This window comes from Crocodylus porosus, unplaced genomic scaffold (assembly GCF_001723895.1).
Source record: "Crocodylus porosus isolate Cpor-Errol unplaced genomic scaffold, CroPor_comp1, whole genome shotgun sequence".
Taxonomy (NCBI): domain Eukaryota; kingdom Metazoa; phylum Chordata; order Crocodylia; family Crocodylidae; genus Crocodylus; species Crocodylus porosus.
Genome location: NW_017728912.1, coordinates 11,517,361 through 11,530,315, shown reverse-complemented (window position 1 = coordinate 11,530,315; position 12,955 = coordinate 11,517,361). Strand labels below are relative to the sequence as shown.

The 12,955-nt window shown below is 39.1% G+C and overlaps 1 protein-coding gene across 3 annotated transcripts in view; it reads right to left on the bottom strand.

Moving 5' to 3' along the window:
• Window positions 1-894: 894 nt before the first annotated feature.
• PRDM5 (PR/SET domain 5) overlaps window positions 895-12,955 on the bottom strand; it is a 160,651-nt gene continuing 148,590 nt past the window's right edge. For 2 of the 3 annotated variants that reach the window (XM_019534032.1, XM_019534033.1), the window contains exons 15-16: window positions 10,980-11,084; window positions 895-1,456 (exon numbers count right to left, since the gene is read on the bottom strand). In XM_019534032.1, the coding sequence (XP_019389577.1) occupies window positions 1,292-1,456; window positions 10,980-11,084 (270 nt within the window). In that variant the 3' untranslated portion in view covers window positions 895-1,291. Of the gene's footprint in view, window positions 1,457-10,979; window positions 11,085-11,825; window positions 11,870-12,955 lie in introns of all 3 variants that reach the window. The other variant, XM_019534034.1, reaches the window with a different exon arrangement.

The following is a 12,955-nucleotide window of genomic DNA, read 5'->3' as shown; positions in this document are numbered from 1 at the left end:
CCAAATAAAATTTGTTTGGGTGGCAACATGGCCCATCAGGATGAAATTGAATTGAAAAAGGCAGTCAGATTATGTTGCTTTTCGTATAGTCTTGAAGCTTAAGGCACTGACTGATATTTCTGAGCAGGGCTGCACGAAGCTTTGGTTGCCAATTCGATTCGGAGGAGATTCGGACCAATTCAGTTGCCAAATCTCCAAATCCGAATCGAATGGGGAGACCAATAAAGAGTCCAAATTGATTTGAAGCCTCCGAATCAATTTGGAAAAGTTTTGGAGGAGATTCGGTGATTTGGGCAGTCCCTTCTCGCCACCACAGACAGCTGGACCCGGCCTCTGGTAAGTAGGGGGCTGATAAATATGGGGCAGGGGAGGTCTGAAGGAGTTGGGGAGGGACCATGGGGGGACCCCTGCCAGGCCCCATACCATGCCCATTTCCCCAGCCCCCCTGAGTGCTCCCCGACCCTCATCCCCTTCTCCCAGCCTTGTCAATGGCTGCCCTGCCCAGGCCCAGTATCCCAGCACATAAAAAAAAATAAAATAAAAAGAATAAATAAAAGAAGCCTCACATTCACCAGCTGCTGCAGTGGCTGTTGGGGCCTCTGGGGGCTCATGGCAGAGCCCCCCCATGCAGCACGGGACAGTGGGGGGCAGCGGGGATTGCCCCTGCACCTGGCAGGAGCCAGTGAGTGCGGGGCTTTTTTTTCCCCCCTTTCTTTGTTTTTTAAAGTGCTGGGACACTGGGGCTGGGTGGGGCAGTCATTGATGGGGCTGGGAGCATGGGCAGGGGATGGAACCTGTTCAATTTGGAGATTCAGCTGATTCGGCAGTGGCCAAATCTCCGAATCAGATTTGGCTGAATCAATTTGGGACAGTGATTTGAATCACTGAATTGAATCACTGTCCCCTAAATCAGCCAAATCTGAATTTGAAGCAAATACTAGCCGCTTCACACAGGAGTATTTCTGAGGTCCCCTAGTAACAAATATCCATAATTTCTCAGTACTGTTACCATGATATCAGGTCCACAGGCTGCTAAGAAAGGTGCAGATCATTTTTTAAAAAGAAATGTTATTTTATCTTCTTTCTTTCATCTTCAAACTGTTTTACTTCAGGGTCTTTAAAAAAAACCCCCTCTGTAACATAAACAGAGAGCGAAACGGAAAAAAAGACTGTGAGCATATTACAGTTCCTTTCCTGATTGTGCTTACTAATCAGGTGAGAAGTCTGGAGTTTGTATATGTACAAATGGAACACTTGAAGACTAGACACACACTTTTTGCATAAACCACAGTTAGCTGTCAGTTTCACCATGGACATTTTCCATGTGCACTTTGAGGTAGTCATTTCTTGTAAATTTCTTGTGGCAGAGCTGGCATTCTGCCATTGGACGATTGGGATTGTGAGTCAGTTTGTGTCGGATCAGCATTTTCTTCAGGCTGAAGGACAAATCACAAACCTAAAGCATGGAAAACAAGAACAACTAATAAATCTTTAAAAACACAAAGTGGGTAAGTAACTTATTTTAAATCATGGTATTACAGATGACCTCCCATTATTATGCTTTTGCAAAACTGAAAACATAAGACTTTGGAACAAGAACTCCCAACTCCTGTTATATTATACTGTTCTGTGCTATTCTTCAACGTTCTTAAGTTAACAGTTGGCATTATGTGTATTAAAAAAGGAAAGGAGGCAAAAGCCTGACTGCACTGATGCCCATGAGTTTCTATATTTGTTTATATTACAAACTAGTAGTGTAACTAGGGCAAGGTGAAATAGGAAACCAGCCTTGAGTGCTGATTTTGAGGTGGGCACCGGCAGCATCCTGCAATGCTCTGAAACCCCACTCTCTAGGTCTCAGCACCCCCTACTTCCACAGTCCAGTGATTGTTTCACTAGTTTTGCCTCTTCACTGAAGTTTTGGCATTCACTGAAGTCTCTCTTTTTCTTGGGCACCAGGTCCACAGAGACCTAGGACTCATTTAATTCTGAGTACTATGGACTTTTACCCAAATGGGATACCTGCTGCAAGTTACAATGAACAAGACAGTTTATTAAACTACTATTACTGATTATATCGTTTTTAAAGCCTAACTCCTATTTAAACAAACTGTGGCTCTATGATACTGTGAGGGAGGATAAAAACCTCACTAGGCTCCTCCCAATTAGGTCTTGAAGGAAAAAATTCCATCCTGCCCTGACACCCCAAAACAGGCAACCAGTCACACCCACAGCATCTTAGAAAATACAGCCTCAGAAGTCCTGCCACTGGGATGGAGTGTGGGGCAAATAAGGAAAGGAGAGCCTCTAAGGGCATTTTTACATGTGCTCCCAGACATGGCACCAGGCATTTTAATTTGAGAGCTGTGCCAATTAAAAGCGCCCGGGCGTCACGTGTATTAGCCTCACTGCACGTCCATGCACTGAAAAAGTAGCTGTGGGGTGCTTTGAACTAAAGCCCTTTGGATGTGTTTTATTTCAAAGCACATCACCAACATTTTGTCAGCATACAGATATGCAGTGACACTGATACATGGCTACCGGAGTACGTCAATTTCCGTGCTTCAGCAGACTCAATTAATTGGGCTTCCAGTGCATTGGAGGAGGCTTCCTACATGTGTGTAGGAGCCCTAAGGCTGTAAACAGACTTTGTATTTGCTCTGAGACAAAGCTTTTTGTTCTGAAATCCAGCAGACCTTCACACCCAATGTCATACTTTAAGTTCCAGAGAAATATATCCTAGAAAATGTTCTAACAATTTTTCCATGTACATCATTGTGTATGTGTAGAAGTCAACTGTGGTTCATTCATTCCCGAAACAAACTTATCAGGCTGCGCGCGTTCCCTGACCAGGTACTGGCAGAGAAGAAGCAAAGCAGCGTAAAAGGGTGTAAAGGGCTGAGCTGTTCCTGGTTTGATCTGAGTCAAAACCTGGGACAGTAAGGACCACCTTAAATATGATGTCTGTTTATAACTTAAATGACCTGTGCAAAGTTTAACTCAATGGGAGGAGCAAGAGACAATCAGCTCCCATCTTCTTGCTGGCAGAGAGAGCATAAGAGATCATGTGCAAGCTGAGGCACCCCATTCCTTTCTTTCCCTACTTTGGGAAGGCTATTTTCTCCCCTTCTGCAGGGCTCTCCAAACAAACCTCTCATCTGGTTAAGTGGTATTCTTGTGCTGAAAGCATTTTCTTACACAAGTACTTGTAGTGGTGGCAATAAAAAGGTCCTCCTGAATGTAAGGTTACAGGATCTGACTCTTAGGCAGCAAATGAGAGAGAATCTCTACATATCATGGCTGTTTTGTTTGCCTTTATGGAATCAAACTATAATGATTAATTAAAAGCTTTGTATGGTGCTTTGGAAACAAATTAAAATTAATTTAAGCATGTCAGCTAACAAAAGGCAAGGAAGGATGAAAGGCAGTGAACTCTCAGGCACTTGCAATGCTTGTACTCTACAAAAAGGAATTTCACTGTTGGGAAACCTGAAACAAAAGAACATTTGTACAAAAATTTAACTGTTTTGTCAGCAATTTCTGTATTCTTCCTGCTACTATTTAATGTGGGTCAGAATAAAATTGTTCTTTCCCCACTCACAACATACTTTTTGTGTATGGTCACACAGTAGAATTACAATGCTATGCTTATAGTATTAATGAAAAGGAACTACTAGGTACAACACAAAAAGAAGGTGGTCAAAAACAGAAAAAAAAAATCCATCTTTATAGATTTCCTTTAAAGGAACAGTACAGGAGAAAAGAATTGTATATGTATGGAAACTCAGTATTATTTAATGGCATTTTTGAGCAAGACAATGGAGAGTTCTGATGTTAGAATACAGCTGCGTAGGACCAAAGGAGGTCATTTAATCCAAACGCACTGAACCATACTGTAAATCATTTATATTGTATATCTGATTGTATCTGTGTATGTGACCTACTATTGTAAATCATGAGCCTTTTGGCTCTGGACTAATATCATGCATAGCTGTTAGTCTCCACTGGGCTCTTTGAATATTGTGCATACTATTACTAATGATATATGCATAGTTATACTGGTGTATATATATAGTACAAACTATGCATATCGTTAGGTACAAATGTGTTACTTAGAAGTATGTTTATGGGATACCTGTACTCAAACTTGCAGCAGGTTCAAAAAAGATAAAATGCACGAATACTGGAGGCACTAAAGCTATGGGTACCCATAGTAATTGGCCTATATGCAAATTACTACCAGTGTGTTTATGTCAAGGTCAGGGTTTTCAAATTTGCCCCTCAGTTCAGTAGGTGAGGGAGAGCAGAGCTTGACAATAGGTATGGCGGGAGGGGCTACAGGGGAAATAAGTCGGGGGGATGCACAGGGCAAGGGTGCTACCTGACCTCCAGATTTATTTTCCCTGCTTTAGCCCGTGGGGGGGGGGGAAGGGGAGCACAAATTCAAGGCAAACCTCCAATAATTAGATTCTATACCTATAACAAATTCATACATTTTCCGTATATAGAATCTAATTATTGGGGGACTGTCTTATATTGAAGTAAGGTAGATCGTTCTGACCTGTGTTATAAATGCTTTTGGCAAAGTCAGAGGGTGGCAATGGAGAGAAGAGTAATAGTCAAAAGCAGTATTTTGTATCCAAAATAACTTATTTTTCCAAATAACGAGAACAGTATATGTCCTATTGTTATGGAACAGTTTTAAACTTAAGAGATGATGTCATACTGCTGATCTTTAGATAGGAAAGAAAATATTTCAACCTTCTTTCATTTGTTTTCTTACTTCAGGCATAAGAGAACCTCATGACTCCTTCTGAGAATAAAAATTACTTAAGAGACCACTATTTGGGTCCTATTTTATTTCACTACTTTTCTTGAGCTGCTTTCTTCTACATTCCCAGACAACTCAGGAAGTTGTATCACTCAAAGCTTTCAGTGAACTGTGCCCATTGTACCAACACATCCCCTCACATAAAAAAAAAAAATCTCAAAATGGCAAAAATAAGGGAAGCAAGGTTCCATATTGAAATAAGTATACAGCCATGAAACCTACAATAAAGATGTACACATAAGCGTGTATATAATATTTTGTGTCACGCATATCTGTATGCTGTATACAATATACCAGTGTTTCCCAAAGTTTGTGGGGTTACATCCTAGCATAGCACCATTCTTGGTCCCTTTCCCCACTTCAGTCCATATTGTTGTCCCCACTCCTCCAACCCCATTGCTCCTTGTTGCCAACAAAGGGAATCAGTGACAGTCAGCAGCTGTGATTCACATACGCCCCCCCCGGAACCTTTGCACCTCCCCACGGGGTGTGCCCCACATTTTGAGCAATGCTCAAAAGACCTGTGTCAAAGGTAACTTCCGCTACAGTAATTCCTGATGCATTTCAACTGAGCAGCAGTGACAGCTTGAGAGCTGTTAGTTACTAGTGTTGTTCCTCAAGGGAAGTTACTTAAGAAACGCGCAATCCATATAGACATGCCCTTCAAACCTTGAGTTCACAGAATTTTTTTTAGCAGTATACCCATAAAAAGGGGATGGAGCGTGGCAATGCAGAATGTGCATATGTAGCACCCGCTCTCAAGGCCTCCTAGGCAGCACAGTGCTTTCTTGGTAAAGATGGATATGGAACTCTGGGTGGCTGCCTTGAAGACATCTGGAACAGAGATGTTCACATGGGACTTCACTGTGGAGACAGATGACAGAAGTACACAGGCAATGCTGTTTGGCTGACCCAGACCCTATTTGGCAGGGTCAACTTGTGTCTCCTTGCAGAACAATGTGGGATTGTGATGTTCTACTCCCTGCTCAACTCGACACATGTTCTGCTCCCTGCTCTGCTAGGGTAGAAGAGTCCAGCCTGGGTGACACTGTGGGACTGCCCCAGAGAAACTAAATGTCTGTAGATGGCCTAAGACTCATTGGTTGTAAAGTTGTTCTGCAGTGTAAAAGTACCTTGAAATGTTTATGGAAAAGTCTCCTGAGCTGGGTTGATAAAACTTTGATTTACGTTCTGAAAGCAGCAAAACACTTAACCAGGTAATTATCTAACCATAATAAACAATGTCACTTTTTTATCACACAATTTATCAATAGTTCTAAAGGCACTTTACAAAGAAGAGTCATTTGCACTTCTCTATCATTATTGTCATTTTAAGACTAGGGAAAACTGAGGTAAAGGATGACAAGTGACTAGTTTATCTAGTGACAGTTGGAAATAGAATCTGTATCTTGAATCCTACGTTCTTTCAACAGGGCTGTATTGCTTCTCACATGTTGCTGAATCAGGACAAACTCCAAAATAATCCCACTATACTTTGAAATTAAAAGGTTCCTGGTAGTTTTGGTATATATTATTTCATTTTCAATGGCCACAGAATGATTGAATTTAGCATTATGTGCCACTGGCTTTGCTTTCAAGGCTGTAATTGTTTTTGTTGTTCTGAGAAGGAACTTAAAATATGCAAGAAAGTGACTATTACTTACATATGAATCTTGTTTTTATGTATTCTAGGTAACTGTAAATATTTTTTTAAAGAGTTTGCTTTTTATGTTAATTTTATAACTTACCCATGACATTTCACTGATCACAAACACTCCTGTTTCTATTCATCTGGACTTTTAGTCAGTTTCCTTATAATGTTTAAAGTTTTGATTTAGTGTGGAGGTGGGGACACTTGACACATGAAGGCATGTTTAGGGTCAACTGAAAGCACAGTGTGAAGTGATCATGCTTTACTGGAAATAAACCAGGAATGCCATTCTGGAGAATTATCTGCTATCTATAAGGCAGCTACAGGTCATAGGCTTTTTAGCTTTTTTTTTTTTTAATAAAAACAGGAAGATCTTCAAAAGACAAATATCATTTGAAAGACTGACAGAAACATATTTTCTTTTTCAGTTTAGTCTACTCTTTTATGTAGAAGATATGCTAAAATTTAGAGCACAGATATCTGATTTCCACTAACATTAATGACAGCTGTCTAGGATGAAGCTTTGAAATTTTATTCCCAAGAGTTTGAAGCCTTTAAAATAACAAATTCCAACGATACTTTAGATTATAAGTAAAAGCCAAGCAGATATCAAAATAAATATAGCATACAAATCAAAAGAAGTGCGCAGATTATTTTCTGACTTAGCAAAACTCATTATTTTGATGCCCATCACATGTGGTCTGGAGAGAAATAAAGGAGAAGTTGCTGTTTTTATTTCTGATTCCAGAAGGCCAATAATATTCACACCCAAGAAACATTTTTCAAAGTGCAGGTGTATCAATTATTTCTTTTGTGGGGCAAGTGCAGCATTTTCATAAGCTTATAAAATGCTTTCCTTGAACAGGCAAAACCTGAGCTTCCTTAAGTCTTTGGCACTAAAAGACATTTCCTGATGTTAAATGCTAAGTTCTTTAGTATTAACAGGGAAGTCTAACACCTTGAATTAAAGGGATATTTTAAGTGGACTGACTGGTCTTTACAGCTGTTTATCAGAAAAATAATTAATTTGTAAGATCTTTTTGTACCTCACAATATGTGCTTAAATGTAAAAATATTATTATCACTTAAAGAAAGAGCACCCACCACACCTCCAACAGATTCTTCACTGGCCTGATCACTGAGATCATTGTAGCCCTATTGGATTAGTCTTTCACATAACTTCAAAGTTAAGAGGGCAAAATAGATGGATACAAAATGGTGAATACTGCAGCTAGGGCAAATTCATATGCTACTATTTACTCCCTTTAACAAGAAAAAGTGGACATTTTTCCAGTAAATGAGAAAGTGATGAAGGGAAATCATTGATATAATACATAATTAACTGGTGGAACTCACTTCCAAAAGCTATCACTCAAACCAAAAGCTTATTGGGATAATGAAACCTAAAATGGTATAAAAATAAGCCATAAAACACACATGCATCAGTGAATAAAATGAATCAATAATGAAAGGGAGTTAGGAAGAAACTTCCCATGGGCTGATTACTGTATTATTACTTATTCTACACTTGGTTTCTTGCAATGTCCTCAAAAGCATCTGCTACTTCCTGAGATGTGATACAGTACACTAAGATCATAAGAAATACCATACTGGGACAGACCAATGGTCCATCTACCTCAATATCCTCCCTCCAGAGGTAGTGCTAATGGATACCTTAGAGGGAGAGCACTGAATAGGTTATATGTCTAGAGTGATCTATCCCCTGTTCATTACATTCTCTGGCTTCCACCGTTATTGGTTTAGAGATGCCAGAGAATACATCCCAGATTGCTTAATACCTACTAGTGGATTTATCATCCGTGAATTTGTCTACTCCCTATTTAAACCTGGCTATGCTATCTGCCTCTACAACCTTCTAGTTCTGCTGTCTGGCCTTCCAACCACTCAAAATCCTTCATTTTTATATTCTCAGATGGGACTAATCCAAAAGAAGACTAATCATAGAAGGCAAACATTTCATGCTTTTCATCTCTGAACTGGGGAGCAGACAGTTACAGGCAACTGGGTAGCTGAATACTGTACAAATTGCTATAATATGCAAACTGTTGTATGGGTTAGCCCTGAGAAAAGTGAGCAGACTTCACAAGTTTGGAGCTCATAAGAGAGAAGCAATGAGGAGTAGAACAAGGTAGCAATTTATTACTGAGAATGTACATTACATGCTTTCTATTGTTTTGAAAAAATAAAAAAAAATCCTACATTAGAAGAAAGGAGATGCATTTGTAAAAATCTTCCTAGAAACGTTAATTTTTGAATATGTTATATAGTTTTAAATAATTCATTTAAAATATTTAGCTAGAAAAGAGACAATTCCATCTGATTAATACGGTAAATATAGGAAGCAGTTGGACAGAACTGATTTACTGCATTCAGCGTTTACCACTAGCCTGAGGGAAAAAGCAAAAGAATACCTCTACACAAAGGGTCTCCAGATAGATATAGATTTATCTATAATGGTGTGTGAAGTCTAAGCATACAGTTACAAATGGTTTGAGTGTCCAGGGTCTGGAACAAACTGTCCCCAGAGGTGGTAACAAGCACCTACTCTAAAAATCTTCAAAAAACATCTGGACGCTTACCTTGTTTGGGTCATCTGGCCCGAGCAGTCTTTCGTGCCCAAGTGCAGGGGATCTGGACCTAATGATCTCATGAGGTCCCTTCCAGCCCCTAACATCTATAAATCTATGAAAATGATGACTAGCCTGAAGCATCATGGGGAGATCACACTGGCATTGCAAACTGACTGAAAATTGAGAAAAGGGACAGGAATCTGAGAGCTATAGAATTAATTGAAAATGACTCTGAATTAAGGAAGTCAAAGCATTATTTAGTGCCAGGCTGGGAGTGCTCTGACAGGATATTGCAGATGAGCCTGCCTGAAAGACTAGATATCTGTACCATTTCTGATGTTGCAGTTAATGGTCATTTTGTCTGTCCATGAAAAACTTTTGAGTTCATAAACTCAATCCATGCTGTCACTTTGCCTGTTTCCATTTGAGAACATACCTGGGCATTTTTAATGTAAGATTTCAAAATAATCAAATAGCCTCCTTTTGCTGCACACCTCACTCAAAAGCAGGTTTGAGTCAAACTGTGATGTTTGGAAAATGATTAATTCTTAACACATTTGGCTCACTTATATTTTTGTCTATTTAATAAGATAACATTGAGGTTTCACATTGACCAATAAACAACATGACTGTTCTATTTTCCACACACTTCTTTGAGGATTTTGGCTTTCAGAATATCAACTTGAGCCAGACCAAAATACAGTCTCCCAAGTTCACAAGCCCCAGAAAGTCACATATGCTGGCTCTGCTTTGAGCTTCCTTCCCAAAGGGGCAATGTTTACCAAATCAAGCCAAATCAAGGTAAAAAATAGCATAAATATATATCTTCACCTCAGGAAAATGTGGACCAGTTGTGGGTTAAGACTTACATGAATCATTTTCTTATTTTCCATGGGCTTCTCTGGAGATTCAGGTAAAGGCATGATAGGATCTGATGTGCAATCCACATGATCACACCTCCTGCCATTTCACAACCATTTGGTGGGTCAAAACTTAAGGCATGATTAACTGGTTAATCATGCCTTAAGAGTAATGTGCAGATGGGGCCTACATACCGCAAATCCTCCTTAACCTGGGGTCCATGCACCACCTTAGGGGATCCCATTGCTTTAAGGAAAGGATCCTTGTTCTAACTTGTATTAGGTTCAAACTGTGACTACCACTTTCCCAGAACTGATGAAAGGTGCTTGAAGCCCAGAAGCTTGTCATTTATGTCTTGTAACTATATAAATAGTCCTACTACAAGATATTACCTCATCTCACAAATCTTGTTTCCCCTCTCTTGCTTCTCCTGGATAATCACAGCTACAACAACACTGCTAGCCATTTCCCAAGGCATGCAAGTTTCAGAAGTGTTTTTGCCCTCATTCAGCAATGTAACCATTTCCTAATGGGAGATCAGCCTTAACTCAAGTTTTCATTAGCAGAAACTAGAAATTCTGAATGTATACTCAAGCTGTTCAGCAAACTAACAACCACTGAATGAGTTAACTTATATTATGGAGATTCAGGTTCCATCTAATAAAGGCAAATGATATTTTTGTCTAGGCTAATGTCCTGCCATTAACCTGTCATACACTTATGCATGAACACAAGAACAATCTTGAACTGTCATGAATTTGTACCAAGCAATGTCCAAATTGCATTAAGAATAGTGCAAACAACCCTTGAGGGATATAAACCATAAAATCAATGTGTGGGGTGATGCTCTTGGCAACAAAAGAGGGCACATAACGTTACCTGAGCAATATTTCATTAGTTAAGCCATCAAAGATCATAAAACTGTGGAAGTTTATGGCGTGACTTGCAACTGTAAAGCGAAAATACACGCAGGCCAGCACTCTCATGGAAAATAAAGTCTGACTTCTGGACCGGATTCAAGAAGGGAAAGGGAAGCCCAACTCACATCGCACTGGAATGGCTTTTCCCCAGTGTGGGTCCTCATGTGCTCATCAAGGCCCCGCTTCTGACTGAAGGCCTTGTTGCACTCCGAGCACTGGTATGGTTTTTCCTGTATACAATGACAACAGGGAGTGAAAGTGAGTCAACACAGAGCACAAGTCATTAAGCGAGTGGAATTCCATGCTGGATGGTGCAAGTTTTATATTCCCTCTAAGGGACTGCAGTCAGTGAAAACAACAGCAAGTGGGTTTAAAAATGATTAAGTGAAAGCTGGGAAAGCTGTGGCTTGACAGTTTCCACTTCAGCACCCACTTATGAATTAATTTTCTGTTTCAGTCCTTCCAACCCAGCAATTGTAAGGGTCTGTTTTTCATAATGCGAAAGGTACAAAAATAAATTTCCAACACATTTTCCACACCCAACCCTAAAAGCTTTAAACATGAAGGCAAGGAAGGCCTTCAAGGCTGTGGGACCAGGTTTTTAGAGGATATAGTAGGGGAGAAAGCACATCTTAAAAGTTGGTGACAGAAGGTTAATGGTATATTCATTGCAAGATCTCAAAAGCTACCAAGCCATATGCATTTTTATCAGAATTATCAGCTAGTGACTACTGTAGCTCAGATGTTGTATGATTTTTAAGATCACCTAGCTGGAGTAAATAAGTAAAAAGGTGATCTTCACAGAAAAAAAGTAAAAGGTGAATACACAGAATTTCTTGATCAAAGTCCTTCATAAACTCTTAAAGTAAGATAGGACGTTATGTAAGATGCAATCCCTCTTCAAGTTATAGCCATTACAACCCCCCCAACCCCCCTCTCCCACTAAAAACCCCCCCCCAAAGAAAACAAACCTGTGACTGAAGGAATTAAAGTTATCTTTGTGGCATTTCTCATTCTGCCAACAATAATATTAAACGCTAAAAATATACCACACATCTTTCAAACTCCACTTATAGAATTTATTTCCTTTTCATACTAGTTTCTGTTTTGGCTCAAGAATTCATATTGTTTTAGTCCAAATTTATGGATTTATTTTTCTCCAGACAAAAACAAAACCAAAGTAAATAAACTTTAAGAATTACTAGGCAAGAAATCTATATGAATTCCATTTGAGCCAGCAGTAGGGAGTCACTTGAAGTTGTGAGTTATACAAATGGCTGTGTAAGTAGTATAAAAGTAAATCAAATACTATTCAGGTTTCCAAATGTTTCTACAGCAATCAAAAAACTTAAGCATGACCAAGGACCCTTTCTGAACCTGATCCTCCATTCTGTTATACAAGTGATACAGTTCTGGAGGAGTTATTTCTATCTACTGTAATGGAGTTGATCTTTAGATTTAAAGATTAAGGGTAAAAATTTGGTTCCTTTGAAGTCAATAGCCATTTTTCCATAGACTTTAACAGAGCCAGAGTTTAACCCTAAGTAGCTGAATGCGTTATTGCTGGAAAGTGAAGGTAGTCTAACTTGAATTACCAGTGTTCAAGATTCATTGTACTGGAAGAACGAATGACAGGAATTCTGTGAGAGCTTGAAAACTAATGAACTCCTCAAATTCATATAGTATTATTGGTAGTTACAAGAATAATGAGTTAGTCTATAAGATGCCAATGTCACACTAACCTGCCTTCTCTCTATTGGTTATTTGGGAAATAGAGATTATTTGAACATAATCAACAAAAACTGGAAAAACTTTTTAAAAAAAAGAAAAGAAAAAAAGTTAAATTTCCCACAATTTTGTCATTTATCATATAGTTTTGAACTGTCTTTGAATATCAATAGCTTGTAGTTTGCATACCCCATTCCCCCATACCCACAACTACTTTCCTATCCAGAAATAATACATAGATTTGAATGGACACATTTTCCCTCCAGTAAGAACACAGAAGTAAATGTATATTGATACAACACATGGCTTTTATTTAGAAACTTACAATTGAACTTTAGGACTAAGTACAACTATGTAAAAGAAAATGGAGTCC